The 24,026-nt window shown below is 39.9% G+C and overlaps 1 protein-coding gene across 5 annotated transcripts in view; it reads right to left on the bottom strand.

The window, feature by feature from the left end:
• LOC104150281 (tyrosine-protein kinase SYK) overlaps positions 1-24,026 on the bottom strand; it is a 55,000-nt gene that overhangs the window by 3,616 nt on the left and 27,358 nt on the right. For 4 of the 5 annotated variants that reach the window (XM_068925157.1, XM_068925156.1, XM_068925159.1 and 1 more), the window contains 8 exons: positions 16,830-16,968; positions 15,320-15,401; positions 14,876-14,925; positions 9,807-9,875; positions 3,390-3,483; positions 2,463-2,640; positions 953-1,162; positions 325-514 (listed from right to left, as the gene is read on the bottom strand). In XM_068925157.1, the coding sequence (XP_068781258.1) occupies positions 325-514; positions 953-1,162; positions 2,463-2,640; positions 3,390-3,483; positions 9,807-9,875; positions 14,876-14,925; positions 15,320-15,401; positions 16,830-16,968 (1,012 nt within the window). The remainder of the gene's footprint in view (positions 1-324; positions 515-952; positions 1,163-2,462; positions 2,641-3,389; positions 3,484-9,806; positions 9,876-14,875; positions 14,926-15,319; positions 15,402-16,829; positions 16,969-24,026) is intronic. The other variant, XM_068925160.1, reaches the window with a different exon arrangement.

Below are 24,026 nucleotides of genomic sequence, written 5' to 3'. Positions count from 1 at the left end.
ACCTGCAACAAAGATATTTTCCTCCTTGTACCCAAATTGGGAAGTACCCAATTTCCACAGTACATTTCAACCTTCTAATTACACATGCATCGAAAAGTAAGTAAATAAGGAAGGAACTGGCTTTCTCCTACCCATCTCTTTATGTTGATAATGCCTTTTTCAAAATCTGCTTCAGTGACCTGCTAACAAGCTAAAAAATAATAGATGATATATCTATCATAGTGTTTCTAATTTTGAACTTTTGAAAACAGCAGTGCTTCCATTGCAAAATAATCGTGTTAAGCTATACTGCTATTCAGATTTGATATCCTGTACACACCTTACCTTGTAATAACTTTCATCAGCACTAAGAGCTTTAGAAAGTCCAAAGTCACTGATTTTGGCATAATGTTGGGTGACTAATAGTACGTTTCTTGCAGCCAGATCCCTGTGTACAAAGTTATTCTCCTCCAGGTATTTCATCCCCATGGAAACCTGATGTACCAGCTCTGTTATATTCTTTTCTGTGACATGTCTGAAAATCATAATTGAATCTTTTAAGAGGTCAGTAGTTCATTTTCATGATTTTTCATGGAGCTACAATACAAATCTGCACTATGACCTTCCCCACATCATAACAGCAACCTGGTCCATTTATGTTTAGCTAAGCTTTAATTAGAACAGGCAGCATAAGAATGTCCTGAGCAAGAAAATGTGTGATCATATCAGCAAATGAGCAATTGAAAGACATCTGGAAATTTTTCATCTATTCAGAATGCACTATTTTATCAGAAGTATTCGATAGCTGGGAGACATGTGCAAGATAATCATGCCCCAGGTAAGCGTAAATATTATAATTATTGCAATAACAGCATTACAATTTAAAAATTGCACTTAATTTAAGACAAAAAAGAACCTCTCTCTCTTTTTCCCTTTAGATAAACCCTATAAAATGAAATCAAAGCTTACATACCTATTTTTTTGCAAAAATTTGTTCAAGGGCCCAAGTTCAGCCATTTCCATTACTAACATCCAGGCCTCAGCTTCACATATGCCTATCATTCGGACAATATATGGGTTATCCAGCTGCTGCATTACATTTGCTTCTCTCAGAAGCTCATCCTTTATGGTTGGATCATTGCTCTCATTCTTAAGAATTTTTACAGCCACTGGCTTGGCACCCCTACAAAGGAGAATCCAGTTCTGGGATTAGTTGCTGAAAAATCTACCGTGTGCAAATGCGTACAATCTTCAACTGATATTTCTGTGCACATAGTACAAATTGTGAGGAAAGACAGAATCGAACATTTCAGAGGGAAGAAGACCTAACCGTAACAGGAATCTCTCTCTACCAAATGCTCAGAAGACAGCTAAGCAAAAGAGGGAGAATGGGAGGAACCTCAGGGAAATATAAATAGTCATTAAGATCTTAACAAGGCTGAACCCAAATGTTTTGGACAAAATTTTCTTGCCCTTTCTGGCTATTCTCAATGAATAAAAAGACCAGTAACAGTAGAAAGGCTCTCTAAAAAGTGTCTGACTGATGAAAGAATCCCCAGAAGAAAAGCCGTAAGGGCCTTGCTAAGCACTGGGGTGTTTTGAGACTAGAAAACGCAGCATTGCATGGTCCCAAGGCAGTGCTCTGACCTACTGGGCAACTGAGCCTGCTACCGTAACCTGGCTCAGGCAACTGAGCGAAAAAGTCACTGACGAGACCGACAGAGCTCAACTATGAACTACCAGTGTGAAACAACATTAGCAAATATACAAGCCAGCACCAGAACCACTCTAATCCCCTCAGCCTCTACAGGAAAGAGAAAAATCCTTCCTGGCTCTGAAAGCCTGTAGCTAACAGTTTTTAACAGTGAAAGCTTATACGCAATCAGCTCATGCACTTAAACGACATCCTGATAGCATTTTATTATGCAAATGCTCAGGTGCTCCCATTTCTGCCAGTATAAACAGGGTCTGTTCTGACAGCAATTTTACAGTAAGATAGGCCATAGCGTGTTCTGTCTTCTAGAAAATCAACGTTCCAGCCTCATGAAACAGGTATTTATCGTAGTTATTCAAGGAAAAAATCCCTTAGCTACGGGTAAGCTGTGCATAGCTCTCTGTTTCTCACAGAGAGGCTGTGTAGGCTGGAAAGGATGAGTAGCACGACTACCTGTACGAATTACTGAGCAAGGCAGAACGCTCCCCACTCCACTGTCCCTGGCAGGAGACTAAATAATCGTAAGGGGCATTTCCCCACTTTACAGACAACAATTATGGCTGGGAGGCGACCGTGCTGTAGGCAAAGAGGCTCCTCAATTCCAAAGAAAATGAGCGCGTAAAGGAAGAGAAACTGGTGAATTTTAGCCCAAATTCCTGTAGGTGCAGTCTGTCACACCAAATGACAGGCAAACATTATTTCTGCTCCAAAAAATACAGGCTAAAGCTTTCGTACATTAGACTCCATAAAAACAGAAGGGAACACTTACTTTTTCATCTTATAGAACCCTTTCTTTACTGTACCAAAGTTGCCAGAGCCAAGTTCCCCATCCTCCAGAGTTAACAAATTCCTGTCAAGAGTGACATTTTTTGGTCTCATTTCATCTGGATCAGCATATGGACTTTCGTAGACCTCAGTGTCCATGGGTAAGGCCTCTCTCTGATCACCTGCAGTTCAACCAATGAACAAATGACAGATTATGAGAGTATTTTGCTGCCACAGGCACTCTATTCATTCACTCTTTCCAAGCTCAGGATCACCAGTCACATCGTGGCCTTTGCTTTACTGAGATTATCACAGAGAACCCACATGCAGTCCAGCCACAGGCACTTTAAAACGTCCCCCAAAAGAGGGACCTCCACCTGAGGGAGTCCTTTAACTATGGAGCAACCGGACAAAAGGGAAACCGGGAGACACCTCTTCCTACGTTACGTGCAGTAGCTGCATTAGGCATATGGGTCCTTGGCAGAAGGAGGGTTTAAGAAGTGCCTTCCCCCTTAGCATTTCCTATTTGTTACCTCAGGCAATTCTTCATTCAGAATGCTGTTCTAGATACATTTCATTTTTAGGCACTCATCTTTTCGATGCATTTTAACCTAGAGCCTAGGCAATGGCTTGGCACTGTGGATTCAGCAGGGTACAATACTTTTTTACCATCTGGAAGCATGCAGCTTTTAGAGTCAAGGAGGTGAAAGTCTTCCACTTCAACAGGGAAAAGGGGATTTCTGCTAACTCACTTTCGTTACAGATGCTGACATCTGGCAACCGCTGCTACTAGGCTTAAGCTATGATACTTGCTCTGCCGATACATGAAATGGCACACAATATATGCAAGAAAAAAAAGAAACATGAGTGGAGCAGAGATCGCTAGGAGAAAGAAAAAAATTTTATTCATGATATGAATTACTCTGCATACCTCTTTCAGCTCCCATGAGCGTTCTTGTCCTTTGGAGCACATAAGGATTAAAAGATGCTGATTCATCAGTGGAGTAAGCAGTAGGTGACTGTTGCTGCAGCACACAAATAGAATTTTTCTGTTTAGCAACAAACTGGTAAGTTAAATACATTGTTTTCCAGATGACTATGGCATAATGATTGCAAGAGACATGTAGGTGAGAATCAGAGAGTAAGAAAGGGATCAAACAAAGCTTATCTCATTCTGGAGATCACTGCTTAAGTAAATATGCAGGCCAAATAAAACACACACTGCTAAAGCATAAAAAGTTACTGCAAATATTTCAGAGCATTTGATCTGAGCAAATTAACTGGGATGGGTCATGCACAAATCTTATCCTGCAGATGTTAAATTTACATGCTTCCATGTAACACTGGAAGTCCTAAGGATTTCTCTTTAATCTCTTCTCCCCCTCACCCCCACCATTATCTCTCTCCATATCTAGGTCATAGAGAAATTCAAATGGGGAAACCCCACCCCCTGCTTTTCTTGTGGGTGTTATAGAATGACTTCACTTTTATTACTTTGAGGAAACAAGGGTAAACAGAAATTATTTTAATAAGCTTGACAAATCAGACCTCATGGACCAGGTGCTTTGGGCCAGTCTGTCTGCTCTGTGATGGTCTGGGGAGGGAGAAAATGACCTAATTCCCTACCACACCTGAGCCATGCAGTTCAAATACCACCCTTCTGCCTTGATTCTTCTGTCTGAGGAATACCACGGAGCTCACAAAAACCACCCAAGCACAATCCCAGCCTGTTCCAGAGCTCCTTGGCCGGAGGATGGTTCTTGCAGGGGTGTGCACCACAATATGGCATAGATGACAGAAATTTATAACCTGCTCCCTCCTGTCTGTGGACTGTGAGAGAATACTTTAAGAACGGGGAATTACAGAACCTTTTTCTGCAGTCTATGTAAAACAAAAAGAACAAAAAGGAAAAAAAGAAAAAAGGTCTAAGTTTACCAGTGAATGATCTCATCTTTCTGGCAGAGTGTCACTCAAAACCAGAAATTCAGACAGCAAAAAAAGGTTGCTGAGCTCCCATAAGAAGCAAGTGTTTACTGTACTTGCAAAACACTGGATGGGCTATTTTGCAAACACTTGAGTATATCAGTTTTTTTTCTTTTTAATAACTGAAGCTTTCAGTGGCATAAGTTGCCCTCCAACAAAGTTGCAGTTTTCAAGTAAGGAGAAAGAGGGCTTGAGAGATGCTGAGGATTGAATTACTGCATACAACAGGGGCTCTATCATGGGAAACAGCGTTTTGCAGGGAAAGCACCTGAACCGGGCGATGCAGACCATTAAACCACAATGAAGTGATCTGCCCAGCTCAGTGACGCACAAGTGGTTTTAATAAGTGGACTTACAACAGACACCGTGCAGGGGACTAACACTCAGGATCATTCCGACTCACTTGGGATGAGCGTGGTGGCACCCAGGGCTGGAAGGGCAACGGTGCTCAGTCCTGTGGATCAGCGCTGCGAGGCCAGTTGCTCTCAGGGTGAGCCAGGGGGCCTGTGAGCTGGTTCTGACCTAGGTCAGGGGCTAAACTGACCAGCCAGCCACGAGATTGAGGGGTCAAAAACGAATCAGATGGAATTATACTTACTGAGGCCACAGTGATTTTGGTCTGGGCATTTAATATAGCCTGTATTACTTCCCAGCCCATATCAAGGGTTTTTTTTTTTTTTAATTTTTTTTGGTATTGCTAGTTACTAGGACCTATTCAGTGTTTCTATTAAGAAGAGTAGTCCACTGGACAACTTCCTGGCTATTCTCTTTCTTCCTAAGCTAAGTATATTTATATTTAAGAAATGAGATCATTTTACCTTCCAAAAGTATATTCCTATACCTCAGCAGAATCAGTTAATTCACTGAGTGTACACAAAAGCAATGCAAGCAGATACTAACACATGTGGATAGACAGATCATTAATGGGTGCAAATCATCAAACTGCATTGATTTTCTGGAAGCCTCTGGTTAACAATTCTTGGCCAAGGGGGTCCAAAAGAAGAGTGGGAAAAAACGACAAAAACATACTGACCACCTAGGAAAGGGACTGAGATGCTGTGTCTTCAGAGGCAGTTTTCAGAACACTGGAAGGAAACTTCTGAAATACTTAGGAACGATAGAAACTCAATTTCAAAAGGTACGCAGGTGCTTTTTGCCTACTTTATCCCCCATATAATCTCTTCAACAGAAACACAAAGGATTCACTATATGGCATCTAGAAGATAACGCATTGCTCTGGGACTCTTCATGCTTTTTGAAAGCTTTGGATAGGAACGTCAAGTGCCCTCTGCTCGCCACTGGGAGTACCTCAACTGCGCACCAAAAAGCATGATGAGAATCTCTGAACTCAAGCCTTGGGGGGTGTCCTGCCACACATCCCTCACTGAAACAGTGAAATCCTTCCTGTAATCACAATTATACAAAGTCATACTGGCACTGCTGTAGCTCCAAGCTAACCATAGCCCTATTTTATTTCTCTCTACAAGTAGCCCAGTGAGCTCTAGAGTTTGGGCAGCTGCTGTTACCTAACAGGGAATATAAATTCAGCCCATGGAAACATACAGCTTCAGCAGATCTCCCTGAGAGATGAGCAAAAAAATTGTGCATTGCCTTTCCTCATCATAACAGAAGCTGCGGAGAAATGCAATACAAGCACTTTGGGAAAGGCCTTTAAAAATGATGAGCTCGGGACTTTTAATGCACTTGAACTTGCTGCTTGAACAAGTGCTTGCTTGAAGGCAAGACCACCTGGCAGCCAGAACTGTAACAACAGAAATCATCCTTTGGTAATTCCACTGCGGTACCGTGTCTAAATCACTTGCTCGACTTGATTAGTCCTGAACAACAAGGTAGAAGCATGTAGGAAGTGCAGGAGGCTCTGCCAATACTGCACAAGCCCAACAACTTTTGAAGAACTCAGGGGGCAAACTCTCTCTGGGTCTAGGAAAGTAGTTGCATGTCCCTGATCCTAGGTCTCAGAGTACGAAATGGCATACTTTGGACTAGGCAAGCAGAACTAACGTGCACCAAATTCTTGTAGCTCACAAGAAGCCATCCAGCGGTATAGAAGAACTGGTAAACATAACAGCGCTGGCCATGTCACAGAGGACTCCTCAGATGGGGGGGGGTATAAAGACATTTCCTCTCCTTTGTGCTCCAAGAACAAAAGGAAGGATCAGAAAGGGTCAGATGCTCTTGTTCAGGAACTGCACAGGAAAATGAGTGCATCGCTCCTCTGCCGTGAATGTAACTCTGAAGCTGTGAATTGGGAGTGATACTGAGACACCAAATCCACCCACGTTTTGATCTGGCTCTACTTCTCTTCTCAGAGCTGCTAATCTTTACGATGAACAATAACAGCTTATATATCCTTACTGCCGGCTTAGTTAACTAATACATATGTACATGTGGAATGATATTCTCCATTGTTGCAGTTTGATTAAATAGCTTAACAATGGCTTTTTTTATTAACATTTCTGGCTGAACTGCTATTTGAGGTTTCACAGGTACCTTTTCAGCTCAAATTAGTAACTTGGGAATATTATGTAGCCCTCGGAACAGTTCAGATAGCTTTTTTTTTTTTTAACTTTTGTCAACTATACATTCGTGACATGCAGCACACTCTGCTTGCGTTTTAACAGGATGTTCTAGCAGAAAGGTTGGCATTTTTCTCCTCAAGTCAAGTGAGGCTGTCCAGAAATGGTGCAGGAGGTGCATATCATTACAGGTAAAAATACAAGAAAATTTCCTTTTTATTTAACTAGCGTTTAAATCCACAGTATTTTCTGCCCTCTGCTTTAAAAATAGAAAGTTTAATTCTGCAGGTCTTTTTCTGACAAAGGGAGCTTTGTCTTTATACGACCAGTGTATAGGCTAGAGGATTAGTCATGGTATTCTTACAAAAAAGCAGAGAATGAATAAAATGACTATGGATTTGCTCTCACAGTTAAAAAGGAATAAAAGAAAAAAGTCCACTAGAGGAACCTGTTAAAAACAGCACATACTGGTGATATCTTGCGGTATGCACACTAGTAAACTACTGGGCAGGCTGTCATTTTCTATTCTTATCCTAAAATGGTGTTATGCGCTTGTCCCTTTTTCATATCCACGGATTTTTTTCAGCTAGATTTTAATTAATATTGGTTATACTTTTCAGGGATACATAGTTTAGTTAATCCAAATGTGCTATCGTTCCTCTTGTTAGGGGGGACTACGCTGGTGTAAGCACTTCAATAATAATATAGCTGTATCCACGGTAAGAGGAGAGTAGGAGGCAGAGAGTTTGTATAGACTCAAAGATACCTTTCTAGTGAAATTAATACAAGTTTCCGTCTCCCTCTGGATAAGGCCTTAGTAGGATAATCCCAGAGCAGGCATGATAGCATCTAGTTGTTACACTCCAAACAAGATGCACTTCCTGGGTACTTTACTTTAAAATATGAATGAAATGCCTTTCCCTACTTCTAGTTAAATCTCATTTTTGGAGTAAAGATTATTACTATGAAGGCAATCAGTACAGCAAGCGTGATTTCTTTTCCTGTCAATGATTCTGATTTGTAACAACCCAAACGGATTCGTAGGACTACAAAATCTTCTTTGTTGACTAAACCAAACTGCCTACCAAAATGTAGCACGACAAAAGATTTTATTAGCCAACTAGTCCTTGAGCGTTGATTAAGACGGCTTATCGCCACTAGGTGGCACCGGTTCATTTACATTGTCATCTAAATTGCCAGTCCATATCAGTGAGTAAAGTAGCTGGCAGTATTTTGATTTGGGTGCCAAAGCAGTATCCACGCAATGAGTTTGTGACCTTTTAAAAAAACAATCTCCTAGTCTGAATAAATGTAGCAGCATGATTTTTCCTTCTACGTGTCTGAAAGTTTTTGACATATTGAGAAGTAACCGTCTTCCTAATTAAGCAGGTTTTAAGTAAACTCCACACGTTAGGGTTAAGGGATGGCAAGTGTTGGAGACGGTAATAGCTGAGTTTTTGTTGGGCTCAGCGGCTAGAATTCAGAAGCATGATAAAATTTGTGGGGTTGGGTATTCAGTACGCAGAAATTATGACCAAATCAGATTCCCAAAAGTACTTTCTTAAAAAAGATGGATCTTTCTCTGCCCAACATGCTTCAGTCTGCTCTGTGCAGCAAGTAGGCATGTGGTTGCAGAGAGCAACCAGGAAGAAGCAGCACGGGCTCTACCGGGTGAACAGACGGCAGTGAACAAACCTCTTCAATACATGTCTGGAGAATTCAGACCCCACAGCACTCACTTTTTCTGAACAGAAGCAAAATACTCCTCTTGTCTGATAAGTAGTATTATGGCAAAGCTTTCAGGGTGGCTTTAGAAAGCTTCCAGCCACCGTATGTGCATGTGTACATGCTGACAGCACATTAAAAATGAAGCATAGGTCCCGCAAGTCCTTGGAAGATGTGCAGATGTCAACAGCTATCGGTACCTCGGTGTAAAAGTGAACTGAAGTAAGAAGCATAATTGTTATCTACTAATATTATCAAATACAGTAAATGCCAAATATAGCTTTTCACTCTGAACAGCAATATATCTCTAAGACTTCTTGTGCCTGCTCATTTTTGTTCAAGAGCAAATGGCAATAAATAAATAAACAAAACGAAAGAGTGGCAGGGGGAACAGGGACATGCATGTTATTCTCAGCATGCAAACAAAGGTCTTAATTACATGCTTCGCAACTACGTGGATTACTGGGCAGCATCATTTCCTGGCCATGCAGCATTCTCACTAACACAGGACTGAGCTCCCTTGCACTCCCTGACTTCTTGTCCCCCTTCCACGTCTGCTTAGTCCTGCAACAACCTACAGTTGCCTAAATGTAATTAACTTCAATGCATAACAAGATTTGTGCACACAAGTTCCGCAAAAATATATTTTGTGATTGTTATGAATAAATTGTTCCCTAAATGTGCTCACTAACAGCCTGGCAAGCAAGCCAATTTTCAGATTAGGAGGGATAATTCTCACTAGAAATATCAGTCTGCTATAAGTGACTATTTTTAAAAGTACATTTCATCACTTACATGTTATTTGCAGACATGCTGAGAACAGTGCTAATATTTTGGGATGTGAGAAATTATTTAAAAATAATGCCCCCAACTTTTAAAACTTCTTTCAAGCCACTGCTTTAATTCTACACAATCAAGGCCATGATTATGCATATGATTAGGAAAGAAGCAGAAAGATCATAAAATCTTCACAATCTGATTGTTAGTAGTCAAGACAGACATTTAATATCAGCAAGCCAAAGGAAAAAACAAAAAGAAGTGAAATTAGCCAAGTGTAAGTCCTTTTAACTCAATCAAAAACCTAGAAAGACTGTATGATGCACCTTTTTGCTGCCAGCCTTTGGAAAGGTGTACGATTTGAGTCTTGAGATAATTCCACCTCTTGCCCAACTCTAGAAACCACAATGTCAAAGAGGAACAGTAAATGTGTCAGGAAAATAGCTGGAGGTACTTTATAAAACAGATGTAGTATAAAAGAATAAAACACTCCCGATCTTTCTCTTGTTCGTGCCTGCAAGTACATTTAAGATGCAAAGTACTACATGAAATCTTAATATTAAATTTTCTTTAAACTATATTGCTCTCAAAGCACCTTGAATCTGTAGATACACCTTGAGGCAGTTTTAAAATGCAAGCGTGTTGCCCTTTCCCTGGCCCTCTCACACAGTGAGTTTCTTTTGCCTCCATTATTGAATTTTAGTCCCAATGAAACACATTTAGCAATGTAAATCAGATAATAACCTGAGTCTGTTGAGAAAGACTAATGTACCAAGCAGGATTTGAAGCATACCTTGATTTTACAATAAACATAATGTGGTTACTGAAGCAAAGAGCACATAAACTGACATTCATTTCAAACAAAAATGAACAGGCGCTGGATTTTACAAGTGCACTTGGGTTCTCCATAAAGATACCTTTAAATGAAATGCAAATATATTCTACAGAAATACATTCATTTAATGCAATTAATTAGCATTTCCAAGGGTCACTGAGAGATCATACTTGCCTAATTAAGATTTTGATGCCATACTGTAGTGACCAAGCATTTACGCTTGATGCTCAGGCCAGAATAATAATCTAACCCGCTTTTTCAGTCACATTCAGCAGTCTTGGGACTGACTTACACTTAGACGTTAGGAACTTTTAAATAATCCCATTTTCTTAAATATAAAGATAATTGGATAGGCCTGGTGTTTTCCCCCTAGCTTTCCTTTGAAAAACTGATTTCACATACAAAAAAGCATTTTTTGTTTTAAAACAGTTCCTATTGCTGCTGGAAGGACAGAAACTTTTGTGATGTTTGACAGTCTTCATAGCTGTGGTATCAAAATTCAGATACTGCATACTGGAACAGCTTACTGAATCTGCTTTTTTCTTTCACCTCACGAAATTCTCTTTCCATATGGGAATAAAAGAAACCTGGAGCACTTACTAGCTATAATTTTGCAACAAATAAATCCTCTTAGGGGTTATAGCGATCTTTTGCACATAGTGGACATAGTTCGTTACACTTTTCTGGCAACAGTAACTCCTAACACTTGACCTTGCAGCCACCTGAACTGTTTTGACAGTAATGATGCTTAACTCGGATGATTATATTAGAACTACAAATGCATTCTTAAGAGGAATATTTTAAAAGCCGAAAACAGACAGCAACAGTACCAATCTGAACTTAGGCTGTACTCACAGAGTTTAAGTAAGTATATTAATACTATCTGGTAAACAAATAAAATACTAGAATAAGTGAACAGAGACTTCAGGAGAATGCTCTCATGTTTGCAGGTTCACTACAATGTCAACAGCTGATTTTAGGCTCATATCAAAAGCTCATCTCCAAGTTTAAATACTTTTGGGATGATGTGCAGGGAGAAAAAAAAATCATCTCCAGAATCAGAGGGGATCAAAATTCACCTTAAATCAACTTATGGAGCTTCTGGGTGAAAGGCAAGAAAAATCCTAGTCCGCATACAGCCCTGCTGACAGAAATATTAAGGAATTAGTCTCCACGTTCTGCACGGAGAAGACACCTCCTATACACACTTGCAGCACAAGGTTGCTCCTTTGCTGACGAGGCATATCAGAATCACTGCAAAGGAGATGTGTGGATGACAGGGAAGGGGACAAGACCAGCAACTCTGCTATCTTGCCTGGCAGCCTTGTGGTTGCGTTCTGGGAAACAGCAATATTCTGCTAGTCTTTGTTTGTTCTTGGAGCATTAGCAAATACTACAAAAATCATTTTCCTGAAGTTGCAAATCGCAGTCCAAGCCTTTACGAGCTAACTTTGGAGTTAAATTAGCTGGACAGACAGTCTGCTCTGCATATCATTCCACAACTGATATTTCTACACTAGTCATCCACCTTCTTACCTTCAAAGCAACTTCCAGTTTGGGCATGTTCTCCACTAAGGCTTTGGAATTTCTCACCAGCCTAATTCAGGTAGGAATACATTACAAAATCATTGAAAAACTGGGCTAGATGGGAACATCAGAAGTTACTAGACAGGCCCTCTGCTACTAGAAAGGTGTGCTGCATCATTCTTGATGGCCATCTAACCTGCTTGTAATGGCTTCCAGAGGCCTTCACTGTCTCTCCAAAGGACTTATTTCAGTGCCTCATTACCACCCAAATCTTAGGGAGATTTTCCTTTCATTTAGCCCAAACTTTTCTTGCTGCCATTTAAACCCATTGCTACTTCTCCTAGCTAGGCTGAAGAATTTGAACAGACCATTCCCCCTCCTTTTTTCAGTAGTTAATCATGTTCTGCCCCTCTAGTCTCTCAATTTTCCTTCTTTATTCTAAACAATGTTTTCTCATAAGTCATGGTCATTCTTGTTGCTTTGACCTGGATTCTCTCCAGTTGGACAACGTAGTTCTAGAAGTGCAGTGCCAAAAGCTGGAGAAGGTATTCCAGCTGAGACTGTAACAACGGTGAACAACCTGAAAGCACTCATGAGGTTTCCCTTTTTTGTAACAACATGATGATGCTGGTTTGATGATTCCTGTTTCTGTTCTGATCCACTACAGGCCCCACATGCTCTGAAAAGTGCTTGCTGCTCCCCAGCACACACTCTGCAGTTGATTATTAGAAGTGCAGTATCTTGCACTCGTTCCTACTGAATTTCACCCTATTTTCTTTTCCAGGACATTTCTCATCACAGTAACTCATCACAATCAATTTGAATCCCAATTCTGTTTTCACACATTTTGGTAGTCTGTTTTGTAAAATCAAAAAGATGTAGAGTTTCAGGAATGCCAGAAACTCTTTCAGACTTAAATCTTAATTGTGATGGCTTAGGAACTGTGAAGATAGATTGCACATCTTCTGCATAAGGTTCTGTGGTTTTTATTCATTCCTCTCAGTATGCATTTCCATTTTTGCAATCTGAATTCACTTGAATTTCAAGCTCTATGTATAAGAACAGCTGCATGAGTGGTCTTAGTTAGAGAATTACTGTTTTTGCACAAAGGTGTTAATATGTGAGAACCTGGCAATGTTACCTGAAGTCTTTGGGCTCCATAATTTTAATTTAAATAATATGAAGTAATTAATAATTAAGTAATCTTAATTTTAAAATTTCCATTTTATATTTTTATCTTTACACTATATGAAAGTACCTTCGAGAGTAGATTTGTTTTCAAGAACTCCTAAACGACAGAATTCAGATTTCAGTTTGAAGAAAGTGTTTTTCCTTTTATCCATCATGACTAGTCTTAAATCTATTACTGAACCCTGAAAACACTAATGGCTGTGTGTAAAACTGCTCACATGAAGAAGCGAATTTAACTCACCTACCTGTGACAAAAGTACATGTTTAAGGGTGGAATTAATCTCATTTAACTGCAGCTATCTAAAAGTGAGGCAATCAGTCTTGGCTAATCACCTGGACTGCTTCTCAGTAGAAAGAAACAGGCAGTTACTGGTGGAAAGTCATCCTACCACTTTGAGACACTTCTGGGATAAAGTGATATGTGGACAAGTACGTGTCTCTGTCTTCCTCCAAAATTTGCCTAAAGTGAGCCTAGGTGATTCGTTAAGACTGGCTGTCTCATCTGAGATTATTAACATTAGTCAGAATTAATTGTGCCCTGTTTGCAGGACCAAGTCATTCATCTGTAAGGCACTGTGAGCAACTGGGGTGGTATAACTGCAATGGCACTGATGAAAAAGAGAAGAGTTGGGACCATTTTCATTCATTACACAGTCCTAAACATCAGTCAGTTTAGTCAGACGCATGGTTTCTTGCTGCTACTTCTCGGAGAAATTTAAATATCCTAAAGTAAGATTTTAAAGGATTTCATGCCTTTACTTTTCAGTTGTGTTTAAACTGCAGATTTTTTCTCTGGATAACCTAACACTCATGTAATATACCTACACTGAATATGCTTGTCACCATAACTTTGTGTGTAGATGGTCTGCATGCGGTCTGACATGCTTAAACTTCAGCTTTGTCTTTGTAAATGACTCAGACCCAAACCCTGAGACAACATTTTAACAAATGACAATGACTTTAGGTGCGTAACTTCCTATGATTTTCAGTGTGTGATCTCCAATGACTTTAAAAGGCACCTGATTTTCAGAAAGTGGAGGCATGAAAATGGTTGCTCAGTGGGCCCATGGGGACTCAGAGTAGTAAATTAAATGCAATTAGTTTATCTGACCTGCAACATTTGTTTCTATAACGTGCGGTGGCATCAATAGCAGAGAAGCACCTAGACCACTCAACAGCCTAGATGATTAGGCTTTTCCAGGAGAGGTAAAACGTTTAAGTTTAAGTCCCTGTTTCCAATTAGGCCAACTATCACTGAATGAGATGGTGTTTTGTATCACGCCTCAGGTGGCTCTTCACTAAGAGGACTGTGGTTTCCACCAGCTTTAATGTACTACTGATGCCCTTTCCTTCCATCTTTGAAAGATTCATCTTCCTTTGCAGGTCTCCCTCTATGCCTCTGGAGATAATACTTCATATGACTATAGTGATCATTTAATGAAAGAAAGAGGTTTTTTTTCTTTGCAGTTCACACTGGTAAAGCTCTAATCAGTGAAAACCCTGTAATACTTTTCCATAGCTTTAACCAAAACCCTTTAACCAAAAATTTCTTAACTAAAACTCATTCAATGAGTCATTTCACGCATGAAAAATACTGATTTCCACATACATTATGAGTATAAAACACAGTCACAGAATTAACTGCTAAACAGCTCAGGGCAAAACTGATGAAAGAAACAACCTTGCTAGAATATTTTAACTTATCCTTTTCTACCTATTTAACAGTCCCTAGAAAATAAATTCACTGCTGCAGTGATATCCATGCATTAGGATTCCTAGAGCACTGCGTAAGATTAAGCCTTCTGAAATGAACATTGCTGCTATACCACCACCTACTCTTACCTTAAGAGCGGCTCCAGGAAGTGGAGGACGAGTGTCAAAAACAATACTATCTGCAAAGGAGTCAAATATAGAAAGATACTGAGCAAGATGGGAAACGTACTTTAAGAACAAATAATTTTGCATCGGGGAATCAACTTTCTAGTTTTTAAATCATATTGCAATGCTTCTCCTGGCCCATCTTTACTTTTGTCTCCCATGTCCGGGATTTAGTGCCACAGAGACAAACTATGTGCAGTCCCTTAATAATGATTCAAAGGAGTGGAGAAGTAAGGGCCTACCCTCTCTCAGCACGGCACTGGTATCTGGCCAGAAAGACAGAGGGAATTTTTATAATCTTATATTCAACTTTAATTTAAATCTACAATAATCTGCACCTACCTACCTGGAAAGTGGAATAAATGCACATGATGGGAATATAATATGCAAATAATAGGAATAACTCACCATTTTCTGAGCCAAGTCGTGGACAAGGAATGGTAAGAACCCTTAATAATCCATCTGGTTTGTATGAATAATGTTCAACCAACTGCCACAATGAGAGGAAAGAAAAAAAAAGAGAGAGAGACACACACACACACATGAAAAGATAACATAGGTATAATTAAATAAATTGTTCCTTTAAAATTGTGTGCATGTGTTCGGTAATTGGTATATTACAGCAAATTAACTGGACATATAGCGGATCTTTAGTGCACATATTCTTATCTCATCTGTAGTTCTCTCTAACAGAGGTGGAGGATTTTGAGGCAATCTTGTGGCTGAATCCAAGGAACAGGATTTCTGGCACTGCACAGAACCTGTGCCTGGTTCTGCTACTGAAAAACTCTGTAACTCTGAGCAAACCACTTCTTTTTATACGTCTGATTTCCCCCTTCCTTGTTTTTTTCCCTGCCTTTTTCTTTCTTTCTCCAAATAAGGATGGGCAACACGCCAGTGCAGGAATTGTGCAAATGTAAAATGCTTTCTTTGGGCCTCAAAACCACAATGCGATGTAAATAGTTAATAATAATGTATAGCACCAATAGTTGTGGCCATACGTATTTCTGGATTGTCCTCTCCATGCCTCTTGCCTTTTTATCCCAGGCACATGATTGCTATTGTGGTCCTGGTGCATTTGAGTAGGGAAGGAGGCAGTCTGCAAGTGAAACAGAGCCACATTCAAAAAAACATACTAAGATGTCATAGCTGCTCTCAAATTCACAGTGACAACAGGAATGACATGGATATTTATAGAAAATGCTAAGAGTTAGTATATACAGGTGAAGAGTCTCACATTCTAGGTTCATGACTCACTTTTATTTGTTTTAACAGAATTTTAAGTAAGAGCACATAGCAGATTTCTGCGAGGGTTTCATTTCCTTTAGCATTTTCAGTTTACCGAGTCATTTCTCCAGGACTCAGTTTTATTACAGGCTATGGCATAGTCAGATATCCGTTCCTTGACTGCTTAATCTTTGCCAGGACTCAGATATATATCAGTGGTAATCCTTAGCAAACTATGTTTACTAAGGAGTGCAGTGTGTGTACAGCATCCTAAACCATTCCCTTTGTGCTTCCTAGAATCTCATTTCCTGCTATCATAAGGACATTAGTGAAAGACTGTACCTCAGATAGCTATTATCAAATATGGTCACTTACAAATGCAAATGGTTTTCCATTCTAGGGAATGATCAGTTCACGGAACAGTAATTACAGCAATTTTAAACTAAGCCAAGCTGCAACAACACATTTTAAAATGATTAAAATCTGTACATTTACATAACTTTCTATATTAACACAGATTCTCTTCATGTACAAAACTCACAAAATGTTGGAAACATATGACAAATAACCCGCCAAAACATGTTGGTATTTAGCTAAAGATTGTTGATGCACAGCAAAGTAAAACAAACTGCCTAAGTGGGTTATATTGAAACATGATGACAGATACCCAAGTGATTCAAATTTAACAGACCTGCCAAAGGGTGTCAAATCTTTTCCCATCTGGTATGGAGAGCTTTCCTGTCTTATCTCTGTCAATACGGTAATGCAGTACTTTTCCATCACTGAGCACACACAGAGCATAGGAACCATTGCTGTCCCTTTCTCTGATTCTGTAAGAAGAAGAGAGATTTCAGTGTTACTCTTTACTACCAATGAGCTTTGGGGATAGAGATTTTTTTTACATCACTTCTTCCTATATGCTTTCCAAGTAAGAAACAAGGCAAAATCTGCACTGCAACTTTTGAGGACGTTTGTTTAACCTTTCATTGAATTGCGTTACCATCATTTGTTTTCAGATAGAACTCCCTAAAGTTTCTTTTCTTTTCTCCAAAGGGCAACTGGCAACAACAGAAAATCCACCATGTGGAGCTGTTTGCTAGGCGGCTGCAGGAGCAGAGCACAAAGTGCTCACTGAGCTAGGAAGCACATCAAGGCTTGTGCACTCCAGGCCTACAAAGCCCAGAGACGTCAGAGACCCAGATCCAGCATGCATAAGCTGTTCTACTTCAATCTCTTCTACAGCTGACCTAAAATTAAAAACAACAGGTAAGTGCCTGTGTTAAGGCCAGATTTCTATCTTTTATCTTTTTTTTTGAAATACAGAGGTGGCAGTGAGGGGAGAAGATAAAATACTGAAAGAATGTAATGTGAAATACAAATAACGGGAAAATCTTTCTTTGCGCACTGGAACAGCTTGTGGTTTACATGATTATAAGTTTACAGCTGAACAAACTGGCCTGGTTGGGAACTGAAAACAAATTACACGTTTCTGTAAATCCGTTTTGTAATTTCTGTAACAACATTAATGCATTGTCATAGATTTCACATGAAATTCACAGGATATCTCATACAGTACTGGGTTATGCAGCTGGCCCACATTTCACCAAGAAGAGACCATAACAAATATTATAAAACCTTGTCTAAAATTTGTAGGGACCAGGATGGCAGGAAGACAGGAGATCTGGAAGCCATAGCTGAAATGCCTGTGCTGGGTTGCATAGCTGTTTAAAATGTACTCAGGGCTAGCTCACATGAAGGTCAAAGTCTTCGGGTGACTAGACCCAGAGTATGTAGGAATTTGCTACTAGTTCCCTCACAGTCGGCCTGGCATTTCTACATCTAAAAAGTAAACTTTTGTTTTTAATTCGAGTTGCCTGTGTTCAATTGCGGCTGACAGAGAGACGGCAATAGAGTTAGGTAGAAGTTTTCTGGAATGATGGGTTTTTCTTCTGAAAAGCCCAGATTCAGCAACAATGAAACAGTTCTTGTTCCAGCACTGAAGCCCACTCACTTTCCATTGAGTGCGCCTCCCCTTCTCTTCGTGCTTCCCACTTTGCCAGCAGCATGTGACACTGATGAGGCAGGGCCTTCAGTGCCCTAGAGGAGCCAGGGAGTGACCCACTTGACCACTGATCTCCAAGACCTCTCTAGGGAATTGAGCAGCTCAGTAAATGTTTAAAATCCCCAAATCAACAGAGCCCAAATTCCAATCTCCCCCAAGGAAACGTTCAAAGGACCTCTCAGCAGGGTTTGAGAAAACTATTTTAAAAACTCATGGTTTTTGGCAAGAGGAAAGACCTTCGGGGCCAACTTTATCTGTCAAGCAGTTTTCACATTTCACATGAAAACTGAGATTAACTGTTGTTATACGCATCAGCAGTTATCACCTGCAGAACACTGAGCTACATCATGCCAGGTAACGTGAATAACTACTATGATGAGGCTACAATACACTGAAAAGAAATACAGCAGGGTACTCTCACTAAAGTGTTGGGATGCTTTGCTGGTGCAACATTACTGCTTGGTATCACATCTCCAGAGACTGTCGAGACAAGCATTGCATTCTGCTCCTCAGTCCCTCAAGGCTAAACTAAAACAAGGTTTGTTTTGTCTGAATTACTCATGCAACTCTCTTTCACGTAGAGTGATTCTCATTGCCTAAGATGGGAACATGACACTGGCCAAAGGAATAGGAAAGTAGAGTTAGTATTTTTTTTTTGAAACTAAAGCATCTTGCCTAGTGCCTCTAAAGCAACTTGAAACACACTGTGGTTTTTCAAGATAAGCAGGTATTTTCTTAGCATGCTGATTTCCTGTGCAGACTGACCAGTGGAGAGCAGCAGGTTCTGCTAAAATGAAGAATAACTTTCACTTTGTCTTTCTCTGACTTGCTTTTTAGCAAACAAGATTTAGAAAAGTATTTTCAGAATAGAGGACATCATTGTCTCTGAAACCCAAATGAAGGCCACTTCATTGAATTCAGACTTCTGTTCAGAATAAAGCACGTGTAAGACTATAAAAATGCAATATACAGTTTCCCAGCAACAAGTTCCCTTCTTGATTCACAAAAAGAAATAGCAGCTCAAGTAAAATTAGCTCTGCTGAAACTTTGCAACAATCATTACTATCACGGAAGGTACCTGAAAATTTTGTAGAGTACAGACTTCAGCAGGGGAAGAGAGTCCTGATATCTTAGGACCATGGTACAGATCCAGAAAACCCTGTGAGTATCCAGTGCAAGATTTAGGTAGAATTCAAATTTGTAAGGTTGTAGTTGCATTTCTGAGCTCTTCCTTTCCCCCCACTCAACAGCTACCTAACTATGAAGACACCTGGAGTTCAGTCAGGGCAACTTATGGCTGACGGTTCTCTCACGGCACATTCAAAAAATCTCACATCTAATGCCTATGCTTGACCAGCATCCGGAGGAGCCTCATTCTCTTGGGGTTGTGATCCAGGAAGTGTTTTCTCAAGTTGTGTCCTGCCAACAACAGCACAATTTGAATCGCTGCCAAACAGAGCGGCAGGAGCCACCGCTCTCTTTCAAAAAGTGACTGAAGAGCAGAAGTGTCAAGAGCTTTTAAACAATAGCCAAACGATTGCCGAAGCCCTGTTTTTGGCAATTAGATCCCTTACTGATCCTAAAAGCCTGCCCACAGAACTTACCGTCACAATCTAAACCAAAATTTTTCCTGTCTCTGCTCACATGGACTGTCAGAGGCTTGATTTCACAACTTCATTTTGGCTTTGTAACCTGTGATAATGGCTTTGTAGGTTAAGTTAACCCTCGAGAACGCCAGCTAAAGATATAATATCAAGTACTTAATTATTGGTGTAAAAAATGGAATTGAAGAAAAAGGCTGCTCAAACTGAAGGGTTATAAACTTAAAACCTGTTTGAACAGAAATCACCACGCTTTTCACATCCCATGATGGTGCTGGCAGTGTTACTCAGGGTCATCGTGTTAGATTTGGAGGCTCTCTCGTTATATGCAAGTTTCATTCCATGAAAAATAATAATTTTGGGACAGTGAGAGAAAAAAAATTCCAATTGCACTATGTGCTTTAAATGTGTTCTGCAATAAAGCACAGTATTGACACCAAGTGATAACTAAAACTCTTAATTAAAAAAAAAATGCTACAGACTTGAAATAAAAGAAAAAAACATTTTGGTAAGGAAGGAAACCACTAGTGAAATATCACCCACTCTTCCATCTTATACCATCATGCAGAACTACAGAAGTACAGAAAAAAACACAAAGTTAATAACCTAGAAATAAAGAATGCACCTTCATCCTCTGACACTAATATAAAAACATGAATACTTTCTCTGAGAGCAAGTCTAGGTTCACAGACATATTCAAGACAAGAACCAATTTTCTAATACATACATTTTAAAACAGCAGTTCTGCGAGGAACTGAGAAATCCAAAGTGTTACATGATGCAATGCAAAAAAGGTTTAGTCATTGATTTTAATTTTTATGCCATCTATGGCTATTTCATATGTTTTTATGACTGTAACCCAAATAGCAACCAATACTATCGGGAGTTACATTACAGGCTCTGCAAATAACTATCCATTCTTTACTTTGGTAAAATCTCTATTTTTGCTTGGAAGCAAAAAGAACTACAGCTCAATTTTCCTTGCTTCCAAGTAAAAAGCCAAATGATCCCTTTCTTTCTAAAGGAAAAAATCCCCGAGGGTAAAAAAAAAAAAATTGCCATTACAACATGGCTCATTGAGTGTATAGAAGAAAGAAGCCACAGCATTCTGCAACGGAGAATAATAAAGGAAATCAACTGGCAAAATGCTTGCTTTAGGAATGGTGTGAAATTAATCCCACTCCTGAATCCAAGCGTGTGAGAAAGTTTGTTCTTGGCCCTACTTTCCCTGCTCAGTGACAATTTCTTCCATGCCAAAATACTGACGTTCCCAACCCCTCCTCAAGCTCCAGCCTTCCCCTACTTGTCTGCCCCTACGTGCATCTTTCTTGCAATGTTATTTACAACATGGCTATTCATTATCTCTTTGAGGACCAGCAGCACACTCAACACTGGAAGTCTGAGGGCGATAAGGAACGAATTCAGTGCCGCCTGTAATAGGATCACGCAAAGGAGAAATTGGATTGACTGCAGTCTTCATTCACATCATTATTTCTCTCCTGTTTGGGAGTGTATTCACATACTACAGAATTCAAGAGGTAGCTCTGCTGCACGCTGTCACCATCTATGTTGCAGCCTAAAATTTGATCTCTTGATAAGACTATTGTGCTGCACTACACGGCCAACGTACCACAATGATGAAACACCTCAGTGAGCTGACTGCTTCACTGTAGCCTATTTTGGTGGTGTCTCCCTACCAGCAAAATATGCTGTGCTGCCCCCACAGCCAAACACACAGCTATAACTGCACCTGCAACAGGGACTTTTCTCAGTGTAGCTATTTTGGTCAGGGATCTTTTTTTTTTTTTTTTTTTTCACATCTCTGTTCGAGCTCCGCTGCCAAAGCGCACAGCACAGAGCTAGCACTGAGAAGCCACAGCACTGCTGTAGCCCTCTGCAAGCAACATGCGCCCAACTGCAGATCAATAAACAGCTCTCTCAAAGAGCTGTGATCATCGTGGGGACACAGCAGCTCTGGCAACCTGGTGTACAGGCTATATTTCCGCATTTATCTCGGAAAAATCTTACAGTCATCTTCTAAGCCTAGCGACTGCTTGGCTTTTTCAAGATAAGCTTCGTCATTAATTAACGTCCCTGACTTAAGGTTGTGTTTAGCAGTATTATTTTCATCATGTCTGTTGTCAACTGCTGTCTGCTGCCCAGTCCTATTCATGGTTGTGCACGTAATAAGGATAGATGTGAGATCAGATAAATGGTCCGCCTAGCTCTGTAAACTCTCTGACAGTGGGAAATGCCTAGGAAAAGACAGTAAGGCAAATATAGACTGCTACATGTATCAGCACCACAGATTTTTGTTAAAAAAAAGAAGAAAAAAAAAAGATAAGCAAACTCTTGGGGACAACTGCACTTCAGAACTCATTACTTTGAAATGGTGTTACCAGTGTTAACTATTGTGACATATAAAAGACAGCTTGGTCTCTAGAGATGCTATCATGAGTACTGCTGTGAGATATATTAATGGTCTAAACTAGTCTTGTCATCTTTGGCATGTTCAGTCACATACTGAAGATATTCTTACGGTACTAAAATGATTTTTTTACTTTTCCTCTTGCACAACTGTTCACATTTTATGTGAATTACATATGATTATGGACATATATATAAGGTGCATGGAACTTAAACTCCTAATTATGGGATGCCTTCACCTACAGCTTCCTTGATGTTGACTTTTTACGTTTAATGGCATTTCTGAATATTGTTTATCTTACTTTCTGCATGTGGTTCTTAACACGTATGCAAGACCCCATGTCCATATAACTAAGCAGTCACCACTGGTGACAAACCAAGATATGCCAAGAGCTACCACATGCTTATCACAATTCTTTCCTGTGTGAAACTGCGGAGAAAACTACCATTTCTTTTACTATTGGTCTGTCACTATTAGCAAATGTTTAGTTTATTTTTAACCTGATCCCTGCATGCACACACTCATACGCATAACATCCATAATATTACTTATGATAGTTTAGATAACATTGATCACCATATTCTAGAATTATGCCCCCTATAAGGCAAGGTTTCATGGAAAACTAGTATCTATCAGAATTCAGGTAAGAACGAGGAGGCCTACATAGCACAAAAAGTAATGTTAATGAAGCTGACAGAGGCTTGAGCCTTCAGTCAAGTCCTCTACTTTCAGTTGCTCCTCAGCTCATTCTATTCTGCTGCTAGGTTTTTATCTCCCAATTTTGTAGCTGCCGTGGCAATCTTTCCCATGAGTCTTCTTCCTGGAAGTGGTGGGCACTGCTTGCTATTTCACACGTGCTATTGTTTCTTATACTTGGCCTTGAAAACAAACTCTATAGCACCTGCATACATACGTCTTTCACTGACTTTTCAGTCACGACAAAAATCTTAAAAAAGTACTTGGAAAATTCCTTAGCAAAACACTCCTGGTTACCTCAGTACTCTTCCAGTGGCTTGCAGGAGGGGGCAGAGTGTTAGATTTCTGATGCTGTTCATGACATTTTGAAGTGCGATCAGAAGCCTTTTCAGCTATTTTCATATTGATTGTACACAAAAAAATTCTAGATTTGATAACCTCGTAACATGGCAAGATACCACTAAAGAAGTCTAGGTTTCAGATGTGTTCAACACAGAGACTCCCATATTGGCTTTTGTTTCAAGACAGATCGTGCAGGTAGCAGATTTCTGGGTGAATAAGCCTTATACTAGCCTTCTAAAATTCATTATTTTTTTTCCATAATAAACAGGATGATGTTTGCCATGTACCAGCACTTAACTGAGACCTGTTTGTGGACCTGCTGAATAGCTTTGGAGTACCTTACCTCTTGGAAAAATCTATCTTCCCTTTATCTTTTAGCTTCCCTCCAACATCTACGTGCGACAAGTGAACTTCCCTTAGCCATCTAATGTTTCTAAGTCTACCCCTTCAATCAGCTACTAGGCTTGACTGTCTCAACCAGCATGAAAAAAATAATCCTTAAGCAGCTACATTCACAGGCACAAGTTCACAGCATTCAGTCCACAGACATACAGAAGATTCTGACATGCACTCTTATTTGATAAGGAAAACGTATGTGATACATGTGCCTGAAATCTAAAACAACGCACCTTTCTAGCACTCACGACAATTTTCCTGCTACTGCTTCAGTTAGCTAATAGATGTGCGGTTTATTTCTCAACCTCTACTGAGCAAGTCAGTATTAGGCAAAGCATTACAGGAAACAGAAAATGACTCTGA

Source organism: Struthio camelus, chromosome W (genome assembly GCF_040807025.1).
Source record: "Struthio camelus isolate bStrCam1 chromosome W, bStrCam1.hap1, whole genome shotgun sequence".
In the NCBI taxonomy this organism is placed as follows: Eukaryota; Metazoa; Chordata; class Aves; order Struthioniformes; family Struthionidae; genus Struthio; species Struthio camelus.
Note: the sequence above shows the minus strand (reverse complement) of the source record. Positions and strands in the feature narration are given on the sequence as shown.